The following is a 13,294-nucleotide window of genomic DNA, read 5'->3' as shown; positions in this document are numbered from 1 at the left end:
CCACAGGGGGGTTACCCTGGGGGGTAGGGGAGATTAGGGGGTGTGATGACCATGGATAGCCACAGGGAGGTTACCCTGGGGGGTAGGGGAGATTGGGGGGTGTGATGACCATGGATAGCCACAGGGAGGTTACCCTGGGGGGTAGGGGAGATTGGGGGGTGTGATGGCCATGGATAGCCACAGGGAGGTTACCCTGGGGGGTAGGGGAGATTGGGGGGTGTGATGGCCATGGATAGCCACAGGGGTGTTACCCTGGGGGGGGGAGATAGGGGAGATTGGGGGGTGTGATGGCCATGGATAGCCACAGGGAGGTTACCCTGGGGGGTAGGGGAGATTGGGGGGTGTGATGGCCATGGATAGCCACAGGGAGGTTACCCTGGGGGGTAGGGGAGATTGGGGGGTGTGATGGCCATGGATAGCCACAGGGGGGTTACCCTGGGGGGTAGGGGAGATTGGGGGGTGTGATGGCCATGGATAGCCACAGAGGGGTTACCCTGGGGGGTAGGGGAGATTGGGGGGTGTGATGGCCATGGATAGCCACAGGGGGGTTACCCTGGGGGGTAGGGGAGATTGGGGGGTGTGATGACCATGGATAGCCACAGGGGGGTTACCCTGGGGGGTAGGGGAGATTGGGGGGTGTGATGACCATGGATAGCCACAGGGGGGTTACCCTGGGGGGTAGGGGAGATTGGGGGGTGTGATGGCCATGGATAGCCACAGGGGGGTTACCCTGGGGGGTAGGGGAGATTGGGGGGTGTGATGGCCATGGATAGCCACAGGGGGGTTACCCTGGGGGGTAGGGGAGATTGGGGGGTGTGATGGCCATGGATAGCCACAGGGGGGTTACCCTGGGGGGTAGGGGAGATTGGGGGGTGTGATGGCCATGGATAGCCACAGGGGGGTTACCCTGGGGGGTAGGGGAGATTGGGGGGTGTGATGGCCATGGATAGCCACAGGGGGGTTACCCTGGGGGGTAGGGGAGATTGGGGGGTGTGATGGCCATGGATAGCCACAGGGGGGTTACCCTGGGGGGTAGGGGAGATTGGGGGGTGTGATGGCCATGGATAGCCACAGGGGGGTTACCCTGGGGGGTAGGGGAGATTGGGGGGTGTGATGGCCATGGATAGCCACAGGGGGGTTACCCTGGGGGGTAGGGGAGATTGGGGGGTGTGATGGCCATGGATAGCCACAGGGGGGTTACCCTGGGGGGTAGGGGAGATTGGGGGGTGTGATGGCCATGGATAGCCACAGGGGGGTTACCCTGGGGGGTAGGGGAGATTGGGGGGTGTGATGGCCATGGATAGCCACAGGGGGGTTACCCTGGGGGGTAGGGGAGATTGGGGGGTGTGATGGCCATGGATAGCCACAGGGGGGTTACCCTGGGGGGTAGGGGAGATTGGGGGGTGTGATGGCCATGGATAGCCACAGGGGGGTTACCCTGGGGGGTAGGGGAGATTGGGGGGTGTGATGGCCATGGATAGCCACAGGGGGGTTACCCTGGGGGGTAGGGGAGATTGGGGGGTGTGATGGCCATGGATAGCCACAGGGGGGTTACCCTGGGGGGTAGGGGAGATTGGGGGGTGTGATGGCCATGGATAGCCACAGGGGGGTTACCCTGGGGGGTAGGGGAGATTGGGGGGTGTGATGGCCATGGATAGCCACAGGGGGGTTACCCTGGGGGGTAGGGGAGATTGGGGGGTGTGATGGCCATGGATAGCCACAGGGGGGTTACCCTGGGGGGTAGGGGAGATTGGGGGGTGTGATGGCCATGGATAGCCACAGGGGGGTTACCCTGGGGGGTAGGGGAGATTGGGGGGTGTGATGGCCATGGATAGCCACAGGGGGGTTACCCTGGGGGGTAGGGGAGATTGGGGGGTGTGATGGCCATGGATAGCCACAGGGGGGTTACCCTGGGGGGTAGGGGAGATTGGGGGGTGTGATGGCCATGGATAGCCACAGGGGGGTTACCCTGGGGGGTAGGGGAGATTGGGGGGTGTGATGGCCATGGATAGCCACTTTACCCATTCAAGGATGAAAACAATGGTGCTCCAGAGTCACTCCTCACCTTGAGAGGGAGATTGGCATTCTATGCCAATCCAGTGAAATGTCAAATCAAACCCATCAGACCACAAGACACAGAAGCAGAATTAGGCCATTTGGCCCATCAAGTCTGCTCCAACATTCAATCCTGTCTGATTTATTATCCTCCTCCACTCCATTCTTCTGCCTTCTTTGACACCCTTACAAATCAAAAAATGTTAACCGCCACTTTAAATATACTCAATGACTTGGCATCCTCATCTGACAGTGGCTATGAATTTCACAGATTCACCACTCTCAGGCTAAAGAAATTCCTCGTCTCTGTTCTAAATGGACGTCCCTCTATTCTGAGGCTGTGCCCTCTTGCCCTAGACTCTCCCACCATGGGAAACATCCTTTCCACATCTACTCTGTCGAGGTCTCTTAACATTCGAAAGGTTTCAATGAGATCGCCTCTCATCCTTTGAAATTCCAGCGAGTATGGATGTCAGTACCTCCAGATGAACTCTGCCTTTTTGTGTGTTTTCCCCCAGCCATCATTCTGAGGTTCTGTATTGCTTTCTGGGCTTGTTTATTTTCATGCCCCAAGCGCTCGTGCTCCTGTTCCGGCCCCTGCTCTACTCCAGCCCCTGTATTACTGAGTCCTCCGTCTCTCATGTTTCTTATTATTACCTGTATTGCTGCCACCTGTGTCTCATTGTGCTCCACCTATCATCTGCCTCTCTGTTTATTGCTCAGTGTATTTCAGTCCTGTGTTTCACCTGTTTGTTGCCAGATTGTGCCAGTGAATTTTCCTTAGCCTTTCCAGCATTCGTATCTGAACTCTGTCCGTCTGATCATCGACTCTGCCTGTTTCCTGGTTCTGGTTTTTGGATTTCACTGGGTGTTTTGATCTCTGCCTGAACTTTGACGCTGACTTTGTTTGCACCTCGGGGATTTGTTACTCATTTAATATCACTGTGTGCACAGTACTGGGTCTGCGATTGGATCCCTGCTCCAGCGTCCTGACAATAGACCCAGGGCCATCAAAAGTTCCTCGTATGACAACCCATTCATTCCTGGAATCATCCTTGTGAACTTCCTCTGAACCCTCTCCAATGTCAGCACATCTTTTCTAAGATGAGGGGCCCAAAACTGTTCACGATGCTCAAGGTGAGGCCCCACCATTGCCTCAGCAACACATCCCTGCTCTTGTATTCTAGACCTCGTAACAAGGCATTTGCCTTCCTCACCACTGACTCAACCTGCAAGTTAACCTTCAGGGTGTTCTGCACAAGGGTTCCCAAGTCCCTTTGCATCTCAGATTTTTGGATTTTCTCCCCGTTTAGAAAATAGTTCGCATTTACTTCTACTACCAAAGTGCATGACCATGCATTTTCCAACATTATATTTCATTTGCCACTCTCTTGCCCATTCTCCTAATCTGTCTAAGTCCTTCTGCAGCCTGTTTCCTCAACACTACCTGCCCCTCCACTAATCTTCGTATCATCTGCAAACTTGGTAACGAAGCCATCTATTGCATCATCTAAATCATTTATATACAGCATAAAATAAGCAGTCCCACTACTGACCCCTGTGGAACACCACTAGTCACTGGCAGCCAACCAGAAAAGGATCCTTTTATTCCCACTCGCTGCCTCCTACCGATCAGCCAAAGCTCTAACCATGTCAGTAAATTTCCTGTAATACCATGGGCTCTCAACTTGGTAAGCAGCCACATGTGGTATCTTGTCAAAGGCCTTCTGAAAGTTCAAATATTTTCTGATTATGAGAACACTCAGTCCTCTTTTATTGTCACTTAGAAATGCATACATGCATTAAGAAATGATACAATGTTTCTCCGGAGTGATATCACAGAAAACAGGATAAACCAAAGACTAACACTGACAGAACCACATAATTATAACATATAGTTACAGCAGTGCAAAGCAATACCATAATTTGATGAAGAACAGACCATGGACATGGCAAAAAAAAGTCTCAAAGTCCCCGAGTCGATCGATTCCCGAGTCCCCGATAGCAGGCGGCAAAAGGGAGAAACTCCCTGCCATAAACTTCCAGGCACTGTCAACTTGCCGATGCATTGGAAGCAGCCGACCACAGCCGACACAGAGTCCGTCCGTCCGAAAACTTCGAGCCTCCGACCAGCCCCTCCGATGCAGCCTCCTGAGCGCCATCCTCTGCCGAGCGCCTTCGACCTTGTCCCGGCCGCTGAAACATGAGGATTTCGGGGCCTTCAGCGCCAGAGATTCCAGACCACACAGTAGCAGCGGCAGCGAAGCGGGCATTTCAGAAATTTTCCAGATGTTCCTCCGTGCTCTCACGTCTGTCTCCATCAAATCAGAATTGTGCACGGTCCCCTACTAGACAGATTATAGATATCAATCACCAGAGAGGCTGCGCACGCTGCCGTCGTGTCGCCATCTTCTCCTCCTTGCAACATAGACTGCATCCCCTTTGTCTATCCCAGGTATAATCTCCTCAAAGAATTCCAAAAGGTTCATCATGCAAGATGTTCCCTTTGTCCTATCTTGTCCTGTGACATCAAGTACTCCATCACAATCCTTAGCAATCGACTCCAGCATCTTCCCAACCACTGAGGTCAGGCTAACTGGTCTATAATTTCCTTTCTGCTGCCTTCCACCATTCTTAAAGAGTGGAGTAACATTTGCAATTTTCCAGTCCTCTGGCACCATGCCAGAGTCCAATGATTTTTTTGGAAGATTATTACCAATGCCTCCACAATCTCTACGCTACCTCTTTCAGAACCCTTGGGTGCAGTTCATCTGGTCTGGGTGACTTATGTACCCTTAGGTCTTTCAGCTTTTTGAGCACCTTCTCCCTTGTGACAGTAACTGCACCCACTTCTCTTTCGTCACATCCTTAATCATCTGGCACATTGCTAGTGTTTTCCACAGTGAAGACTGATGTGAAATACTCATTTAGTTCATCTGCTATTTCCTTTTCCCCCATTATTATTTCTCTGGCCCCATTTTCTAGCAGTCCTATATCCACCATCACCTCACTTTTATTTTTTACATACTTGAAAAAGTTTTTACTATCCTCTTTGATATTGTTTGTGAAATTGCTTTCATATTCCATCTTTTTCCTCTGAATGATTCTTTTAGTTGCTCTCTGTAGGGTTTTAAAAACTTCCCAATCCTGCATCTTCCCACTATTATTTTGCCATTTGAGTATTTCTTCATTTTTAGAATACAACTATCCTGCACCTTCCCATTTTCCCCAGAATCTCACGCCATTGCTGCTCTGCTGACATCCCTGCCAGCAGCTCTTTCCAATTTATTTTGGCCAACTCCTCTCTCATACCACTGTCATTTCCCTTACTCCACTGAAATACTGCTTCATCAGTCTTTACTTTCTCTGTATCAAATTTCAAGTTGAACTCAATCATACTGTGATCACTGGTTCTGAAAGATCCTTTTACTGTAAGCTCTCTCATCGCCTCCGGTTCATTACATAACACCCAATCCAGTAAAGCTGATCCCCTAGTAGGCTCAATGACAAACTGCTCTAAAAAGCCATTCAACAAACTCACTCTCTTGAGGTCTATGACCAAGCTGATTTTCCCAATCGACCTGCATGTTGAAATCTCCCATGACTATCATAACATTGCCCCTTTGACACGCCTTTTCTATTTCCCATTGTACTCCGTTGTCCACATCCCAGCTACTGTTGGGAGGCCTGTATATAACACTTTGAGTGTTGTATTTGCTACCCTGTTTGATTCTGCATCCCTAATGCACTGGTACTCACCCTGCTGCCTGCCCTTCCTGACAGTCTGACTGCACACTATCTTTGCTTTTTTACCATCTGTCCTATCCTAAGTCCCTTCACTCCAGTTCCCACCCCCTGCTAAATTAATTTAAACCCTCAACAACAGCTCGAACAAACCTGCCCATGAGAATATTTGTTCCTCTTGGGTTCAGATGCAACCCGTCCCATTTGTACAGGTCATACCTCCCCCAGAAGAGATCCCAATGATCCAAGAACCTGAAGCCCTGCTCCTTGCACCAGCTTCTCAGTTACGCATTAATTTACCAAATTATCCTGTTTCTGCCTTCACTGGTGCATGGCACAGGCAACAATCCGGAAATTACTACCCAAGAGGTCCTGCTTCTCAGCTTTCTACCTAGCTCTCGAAATTCTCTTTTCAGGACCTCTTTGCTTTTCCTTCCCATGTCATTGGTATCAATATGTACCATGACATCTGGCTGCTCCCCCTCCCTCTCCAAAGTGTTGTGGATGTGATCTGAAACGTCCCTGACCCTGGTACCTGGGAGGCAACATACCATCCATGTGTCCCATTCACATCCACAGAATCTCCTGTCTGCTCCCCTCACTATTGAGTCCCCTATCACTACTGCACCCCTCTTCTCTCTCTTTCCCTCTGCACCACGGACCCATGCTCAGTGCCAGTAACCCGGTCTCTGTGGCACTCCCCTGGGAGGGCATCCCTCACAACAGTATCCAAAATGGTATGTTTATTATTGAGGGAAATGGCCACAAGCGTGCTCTAACTGCCTATTCACATTTCCATTTCTCCTGACGGTCACCCAGCTGCTCGCCTCCTGCAACTTCGGGGTGACTGCTTCCCTGTAACTCTGATCAATTACCACCTCACTCTCCCGTACAAGCCGAAGGTCATCCAGCTGCCGCTCCAGATCCCTAATGCAATCGTCAAGGAGCTTCAGCTGCACTTCACGCAGATGTAGTTCCTCAGGAGACTCTGGGTCTCCCAGGACTCCACCATCCAGCATGAAGAACACACCACAGTCACTTACTACATTAGGTGCAGTAAGAGGGAAAGCAAGGGTACCTTAACAGAAGCTTATCCAGACCCAACACCTCTTTCAAGCCGAAGTCTCCTTTGAGCTAAAGCCTGACACTGCTACTCTCACCACTGGCCTACTCCCAACAACGGCTCCCCCACTTGTCCTTTCTGTACTGTTAAACAAGCATCACCGACCTGTGAGAAATCTCGGCAATGTGGCCTGCTCCTGCCACTGACTGGGCCGTCAGCCCAATGAAGATGTCTTTTCTTCACTACTCTGTGTTGGGACTGATACTGTTTACGTTATATGTCAATGATTTGGATGATGGAATTGATGGCTTTGTTGCAAAGTTCTGAAGATATGATCGGTGGAGGGATATGAAGATAGGTGGAAGGGCAAGCAGTTTTGAGGAAGTAGAGAAGCTACATAAGCACTTAGATTATGAGAATCACAGATTAGGAGAATGGGCAAAGAAACAGCAGATGTAATACGGTGTTGGGAAGAGTATGGCCATGCACTTTGGTAGAAGAAACGAAAGTTAACTATTTTCTAAATGGCAGAAAATACAACAATCTGAAGCACAAAGGGATTTGGGAGTCCATGCGTAGGATTCCATGAAGGTTCATTTGCAGGTTGAATCTTTGGTGAGGAAGGGAAATGTGATGTTAGCATTCACTTTAAGAGGACTAGAATTGAAAAGCAAGGGTGTAATATGGAGGCTTCATAAAGCACTGGTGAGGCCTCACTGGAGTATTACGAGGAGTTTTGGGTCACTTATCCTAGAAGGGATGTGCTGACACTGGAGAGGGTTCAAAGAAGGTTCAGGAAAATGATTCCAGGATTGAACAGCTTGTCATATGAAGGGCATTTGATTGTTCAGTAATCACTAGAGTTCATAAGAATGAGGGGTGACCTAATTGAAACCTATGGAATGGTGAAATGTTGTGGTGGAGAGAATGTTTCCTATGTTGGGAGAGTCTAAGACCAGAGGACATAGCCTCAGAATAGAAACATAGAAACATAGAAAATAGGTGCAGGAGTAGGCCATTCGGCCCTTCGAGCCTGCACCGCCATTTATTATGATCATGGCTGATCATCCAACTCAGAACCCCGCCCCAGCCTTCCCTCCATACCCCCTGACCCCCGTAGCCACAAGGGCCATATCTAACTCCTTCTTAAATATAGCCAATGAACTGGCCTCAACAGTTTCCTGTGGCAGAGAATTCCACAGATTCACCACTCTCTGTGTGAAGAAGTTTTTCCTAATCTCGGTCCTAAAAGGCTTCCCCTCTATCCTCAAACTGTGACCCCTCGTTCTGGACTTCCCCAACATCGGGAACAATCTTCCTGCATCTAGCCTGTCCAATCCCTTTAGGATCTTATACATTTCAATCAGATCCCCCCTCAATCTTCTAAATTCCAACGAGTACAAGCCCAATTCATCCAGTCTTTCTTCATATGAAAGTCCTGCCATCCCAGGAATCAATCTGGTGAACCTTCTTTGTACTCCCTCTATGGCAAAGATGTCTTTCCTCAGATTAGGGGACCAAAACTGCACACAATACTCCAGGTGTGGTCTCACCAAGGCCTTGTACAACTGCAGTAGTACGTCCCTGCTCCTGTACTCGAATCCTCTCGCTATAAATGCCAGCATACCATTCGCAGAGGGGTGTCCTTTTAGAACAGAGGTGAGGAGGAATTTCTTTAACCAAAGGTGGTGAATCTGTGGAATTCTTTGCTACAGACATCTGTGGAGACCAAGTCTTTATGTATATTTAAGGCAGAGATGATAGATTCTTAATTGGTCAGGGTATGAAGAGATACAGGAGAAGGCAGGAGATTGGGGCTGAGAGGAAAATTGGATCAGCCATGATGAAATGGCGGAGCAGACTTGATGGTCCAAATGGCCTAATTCTGCTCCTATATCTGATGGTCTTATGGTCTTATAGTCTTAAACAGTGCTTCACAGAGTTAAGAACATGGCATCAAAGATTCTCAACTTAAAGTCTTAGAGTCAAAGAGTCACAGAAACAGGCTCTTTGTTCCATCTGGTCTATGCTCAACTGTTATTCAACCTAGTTATTTGTCACAGGGAGATGGGGTTGTGAAGAAAGCTTCTGGTACATTGGCCTTCATGGTGTACAAGGTGTTGGTGAGGCCTTATTTGGAATATTGTGTGCAGTTTTGGAAACATGTCAGTCAGTCAGTCAGTGGGTGCCGTCCCGAATCCGGGCTTGGCGGCAATACACCTCCATCTTCTTCAATCTTGCGATAGCACCGAGTACAGCCTCTCCTCCAGTTTGTTCTCGCTGGCCGCCTTGGCATCAGCCCTTCCTTAGGCGGAGGCCTTGGGCAGGTCCAGGCACACGGTGCAGCGTCCAAGTTCATCATGTCTCTTCTAACAAGGTGCATAGCTTACGATTCGTAGATACGTGGTGAGGCTTTAATCTCTTCCACGGAAGATGGCCGTTGGCTCACAAGGAGCTCATCCACCCTTTGTCAGGTCTTGTTTTTTTTTAAGTCCTACTGGGTGTCCTCACACCCTCCTCACCGGACTAAGACGCCGACCACTCGACCAGGCCCCCAGCTGAGCGCCGGGTGCCCACCCCCCGCCGAATCTCTCCGAGCGTCCGGCGCACAACCGAAAACCGTGGTCAAGCGGCTGGCGACCAAACTGGAAACATATAAACATGTAAAAAAAAAAGTCGTAATCGTTTAGGGAAAATTTACAAGGATATTTTCGGATCCGGAGTATTTGAAAGCTTGAATAGGTTGGAACTTTATTCCTTAGAATGTAGAAGATTGAGGGGAGATTTGATAGAGGTATACAAAATTATGAGGGGTATAGATAGGGTAAATGCAAGCAGGGTTTTTCCACTTAGGTTGGGTGGGACTACAACCAGAGGTCATGGGTTAAGGTGAAAGGTGAGGTTTATGGAGAACATGAGGGGAAACCTTTTCACTCAGAGGATTGAGAGAATGTGAAATGAGCTGCCAGCACGAGTGGTACCTGTGAACTCAGTTTCAGCTTTCAAAAGAAGTTTGGATGGGTACATGGATGGTAGGGGTATGGAGGGATAGGGTCCCAGTGCACGTCCATGGGACTAGGCAGTTTAAAGGGTTTGGGCATGGATTAGATGGGCTGATGAGCCTGCTGTACTTCTGTGACTCTCATCCCATTGTCCTGCACCCGGACCATAGCTGCCCATAACCCTCCATCCACGTAGCTATCCAAATTTCTGTTCATGTTGTGCTCAAACTCAGATCTACCACTTCCCCCTGCAGCTCGTTCCACACGCCCACCACACTCTGAGTGAAGAAGTTCCCCCTCAGGTTCCCCTTAAATATTTCACCTTTAGCCTTTAGCTGATCTCTAGTTCTGGTTTCACACAAGCTCAGTGAGAAAGCTTGCTTCCGTTTACCCTCTCTGTACCCCTCACTGGGTATATGGGAGTATTGAAACACAAAGGGTAAGGACCATCTTCTGAGGTATGGGGAGGGGAGCTGAGTACCAGTTAACCTGTACCTCCAACTGAGGAATTCCTGAAGAAGCTAATGTCAACCCAGCGATTCTTTCAAAGCAGTCTAGAACCATGCTGATTTTTATTTATACAAATCAGAATGAAATGCCCCAGAGTTCCTTAAATTTGTTGTACTCGGGGGTGGGGTGGGGATAAGCTCCCACTACCTTTCAAATGCTCCCACTGGTGTGCTTCTCTGACCACCAGGTCCAACTCCCGGCTTTCACATGTGGCTTAGCTACGGAGCCCGACTGAACCGTTTCTACTGACAGGAGAACGGACAAAGGCAGGTTACTGTCTCCTTAAACCAGTCGCTTCGGGCAGATGGGGCTCACCAGCCGTGGTTGGCAGCTCACCTACATGAAGGAAAACTCTGATCTCAAACCTCCACTGCCTTGCGGCAATACCCACTGATGGGAAAGGCTTCAGGAGTAAGTCCTGAGGTTTAGGGAGCTGGAGTCCCTGAGGCAGTCCTCCACTGAGTTCAATGCTGACCTGCAATCCTGTAGCGCTGCTGGCGCCAAACTGCATCGGCCTGCTTTGGATTCAGCAGCTGCATGTCGAGGGGGGAGCCTGCTTGCTCGCCATGTTGTACTGCCCTGGCCTGCACATCACTGAGACAGCTACAGCAATATCCACGATCAACCCCAAACCTCAGAGGGCCTCAAACTCATCCCTCCTTTTCTGTACACAGGACATTCTGCAGATGCTCTATCGTGAGGAATAGACAATGGACGTTTCAGGCTGAGACCCTTCATCAGGACTGGAAAGGAAGGGGGCAGATGCCAGAATAAGGAGGCACAGAAGGAAGGGAAGGAAAACTGGAGGATATTGGGTGAAGCCAGGTGGGTGGGGAAGGGCTAGAGAGGAAAGAATCTGATAGGAGAGGAGAGTGGACCATGGGTGAAAGAGAAGGAGGAGAGGTACCGGGGGAGGTGATGGGGAAAGGCAAAAGGATGGAGAAGAAAGAATCTGATAGGAGAGGAGAGTGGACCATGGGTGAAAGAGAAGGAGGAGGGACACCAGGGGGAGATGATAGGCAGGTGAGGTGAAGAGGTAAGAGGCCAGAATGCAGAATAGAAGAAGAGGGAAGAGGAAAGGAAAAATTGATGTTCATGCCATCAGATTGGATGCTCCTAGATGGAATATGAGGTGTTGCTCTTCCAATCAGAGCGTGGCCTTATCGTGACAGAAAAGCAGGCCATAGACCAATGCTGGAAGGGGAGTGGGGATTAGAATTAAAATGGTTGACCACCGAGAATTTCAGCTTTTTGCAGATGGAGCACAGGTGTTCAACAAAGTGGTCCCACAATTTGCGTTGGATCTCACCAGCGTAGAGGAGGCCACACTGGGAGCTCTGGTTTCGTTTTAAACTTTTCTTTGGATTATGTTTAACATTTAAATTTCATTAATATATCCTTCAATGATGTCTGTTTGATTGAAGCTCACAAATATAAGATTTCTGTCTACACGGGTGACATCTACAGAGCGGGGACGGATGCCAATGTCTTCATCACCATTTACGGAGACCTGGGTGACACCGGAGAACGGAAGCTCAGTAAATCTGACTCACACTCCAATAAGTTTGAACGAAACCAGGTCAGTGTGCAGCTTTGGATGGGAGGGATATATTTCCCACTGTATTTTCTGAATAGACGTTTCAATAAAATTCGCCCCTGTTTCTTCTAAACTGCAGGAAGTACAGGCTCAGAATTATCAAACACTTCATACATTAGCCCTTTCATTCCCTGAATCATTTTCATGACCCTCCTCTGTTCCCTCTCCAATGCCAGGACATTTTTCATAGATAGGGGGTCCAGTGCTGCCTTACAGCACTCCAAGTGCGGCCTGACCAGTGTCTTATAAAGCCTCAGCGTCACATCGCTGCTCTTATATTCTAGACCTTGCAAATTGAATGCTAACACTGCATTTGCCTTCTTTACCAAAGACTCAAACTACAAGTTAACCTTTAGGGAATCCTATACATTCTCCTTTGTCCATCTTGCCGGTTATTTCCTCTAAGAATTCCAATAAATTGGTCAGGCAAGATTTTCCCATACTAACACCTGTCTATATTATCATGTGCCTCCAAATATCCCGAAACCTCATCTGTAACAATCGACAGGATTGTAATCGCAACAACACACATCTTCCCCCTAATTTCTTGAACTTCCAGCATACTGCTGGTGTCTTTCACAGTGAGGAGTGATGCAAAATACGCCATGATGCTATTTCCTTCTCACCCATTACGGCCTCTCCAGAGTCACTCTCCAGTGGTACGATATCCACTCTCGCCTCGCTTTTACTCTTTATGTATTTGAAAAAAACTTTGGTAACTACTTTGATATTATTGGCTGGCATACCTTTATGTGCCTTTTTTTTCCCTCTTTATGACTTTTTAAGGTGCCTTCTGTTTGTTTTTAAAAGCTTCCAAATCTTTTAACTTCCCACTAATTTTTGGCCACGTGCTTTTATATTGGCCTTGGCTTCCCTTGTCAGCCACGGTTGCATCATTTTGCCTGTAGAATACTTCCTAATCTTTGGTATGTATCTTCACTGCACCTTCCAAATTGCTCCCAGAAACTCCATCCATTGCTTTTATGCCATCATCCCCGGAGGTGTTCTCTTCCAACAACTTTGGCCAGCCACTCTCTTTTATCTCTGTAATTCCTTTTACTGTAATCCTGATTGATCTGTTTTTAGCTTCTCCTGAAACTGCAGAGTGAATACTATCGTATTATGGCCACTTTCTCCTCAGGGTTCCTTTCTTTAAGCTCATTGATCAAATTTAGTTCATTACCCGTCACCCAAAACAGTATTTCCTTTCCTATAAAATTTCCTTTTCTCTGAAAAGACATCTTGCAGGCATTCTACAAATTCCCCCTCTTGGGATCCAGCACCAATTAATTATCCCAATCCACCTGCATTTTGAAATCCCCC

At 48.7% G+C, this 13,294-nt stretch overlaps 1 protein-coding gene and 1 long non-coding RNA gene across 3 annotated transcripts in view; one reads left to right on the top strand and one right to left on the bottom strand.

Annotated features, from left to right (window-relative positions):
- The window catches only part of LOC134343820 (uncharacterized), a 109,687-nt gene that overhangs the window by 5,021 nt on the left and 91,372 nt on the right, over positions 1 to 13,294 (bottom strand). The gene's annotated exons all lie outside the window — the stretch shown is intronic.
- LOC134343819 (lipoxygenase homology domain-containing protein 1-like) overlaps positions 1 to 13,294 on the top strand; it is a 345,249-nt gene that overhangs the window by 267,952 nt on the left and 64,003 nt on the right. The window contains exon 35 of the mRNA XM_063042573.1: positions 11,799 to 11,953. Within this exon, the coding sequence (XP_062898643.1) occupies positions 11,799 to 11,953 (155 nt within the window). The remainder of the gene's footprint in view (positions 1 to 11,798; positions 11,954 to 13,294) is intronic.

Source organism: Mobula hypostoma, chromosome 3, assembly GCF_963921235.1.
Source record: "Mobula hypostoma chromosome 3, sMobHyp1.1, whole genome shotgun sequence".
Classification (NCBI taxonomy): Eukaryota; Metazoa; Chordata; class Chondrichthyes; order Myliobatiformes; family Myliobatidae; genus Mobula; species Mobula hypostoma.
The sequence above is the reverse complement of the archived record's forward strand: the minus strand, read 5'-3'. Positions and strand labels throughout refer to the sequence as shown.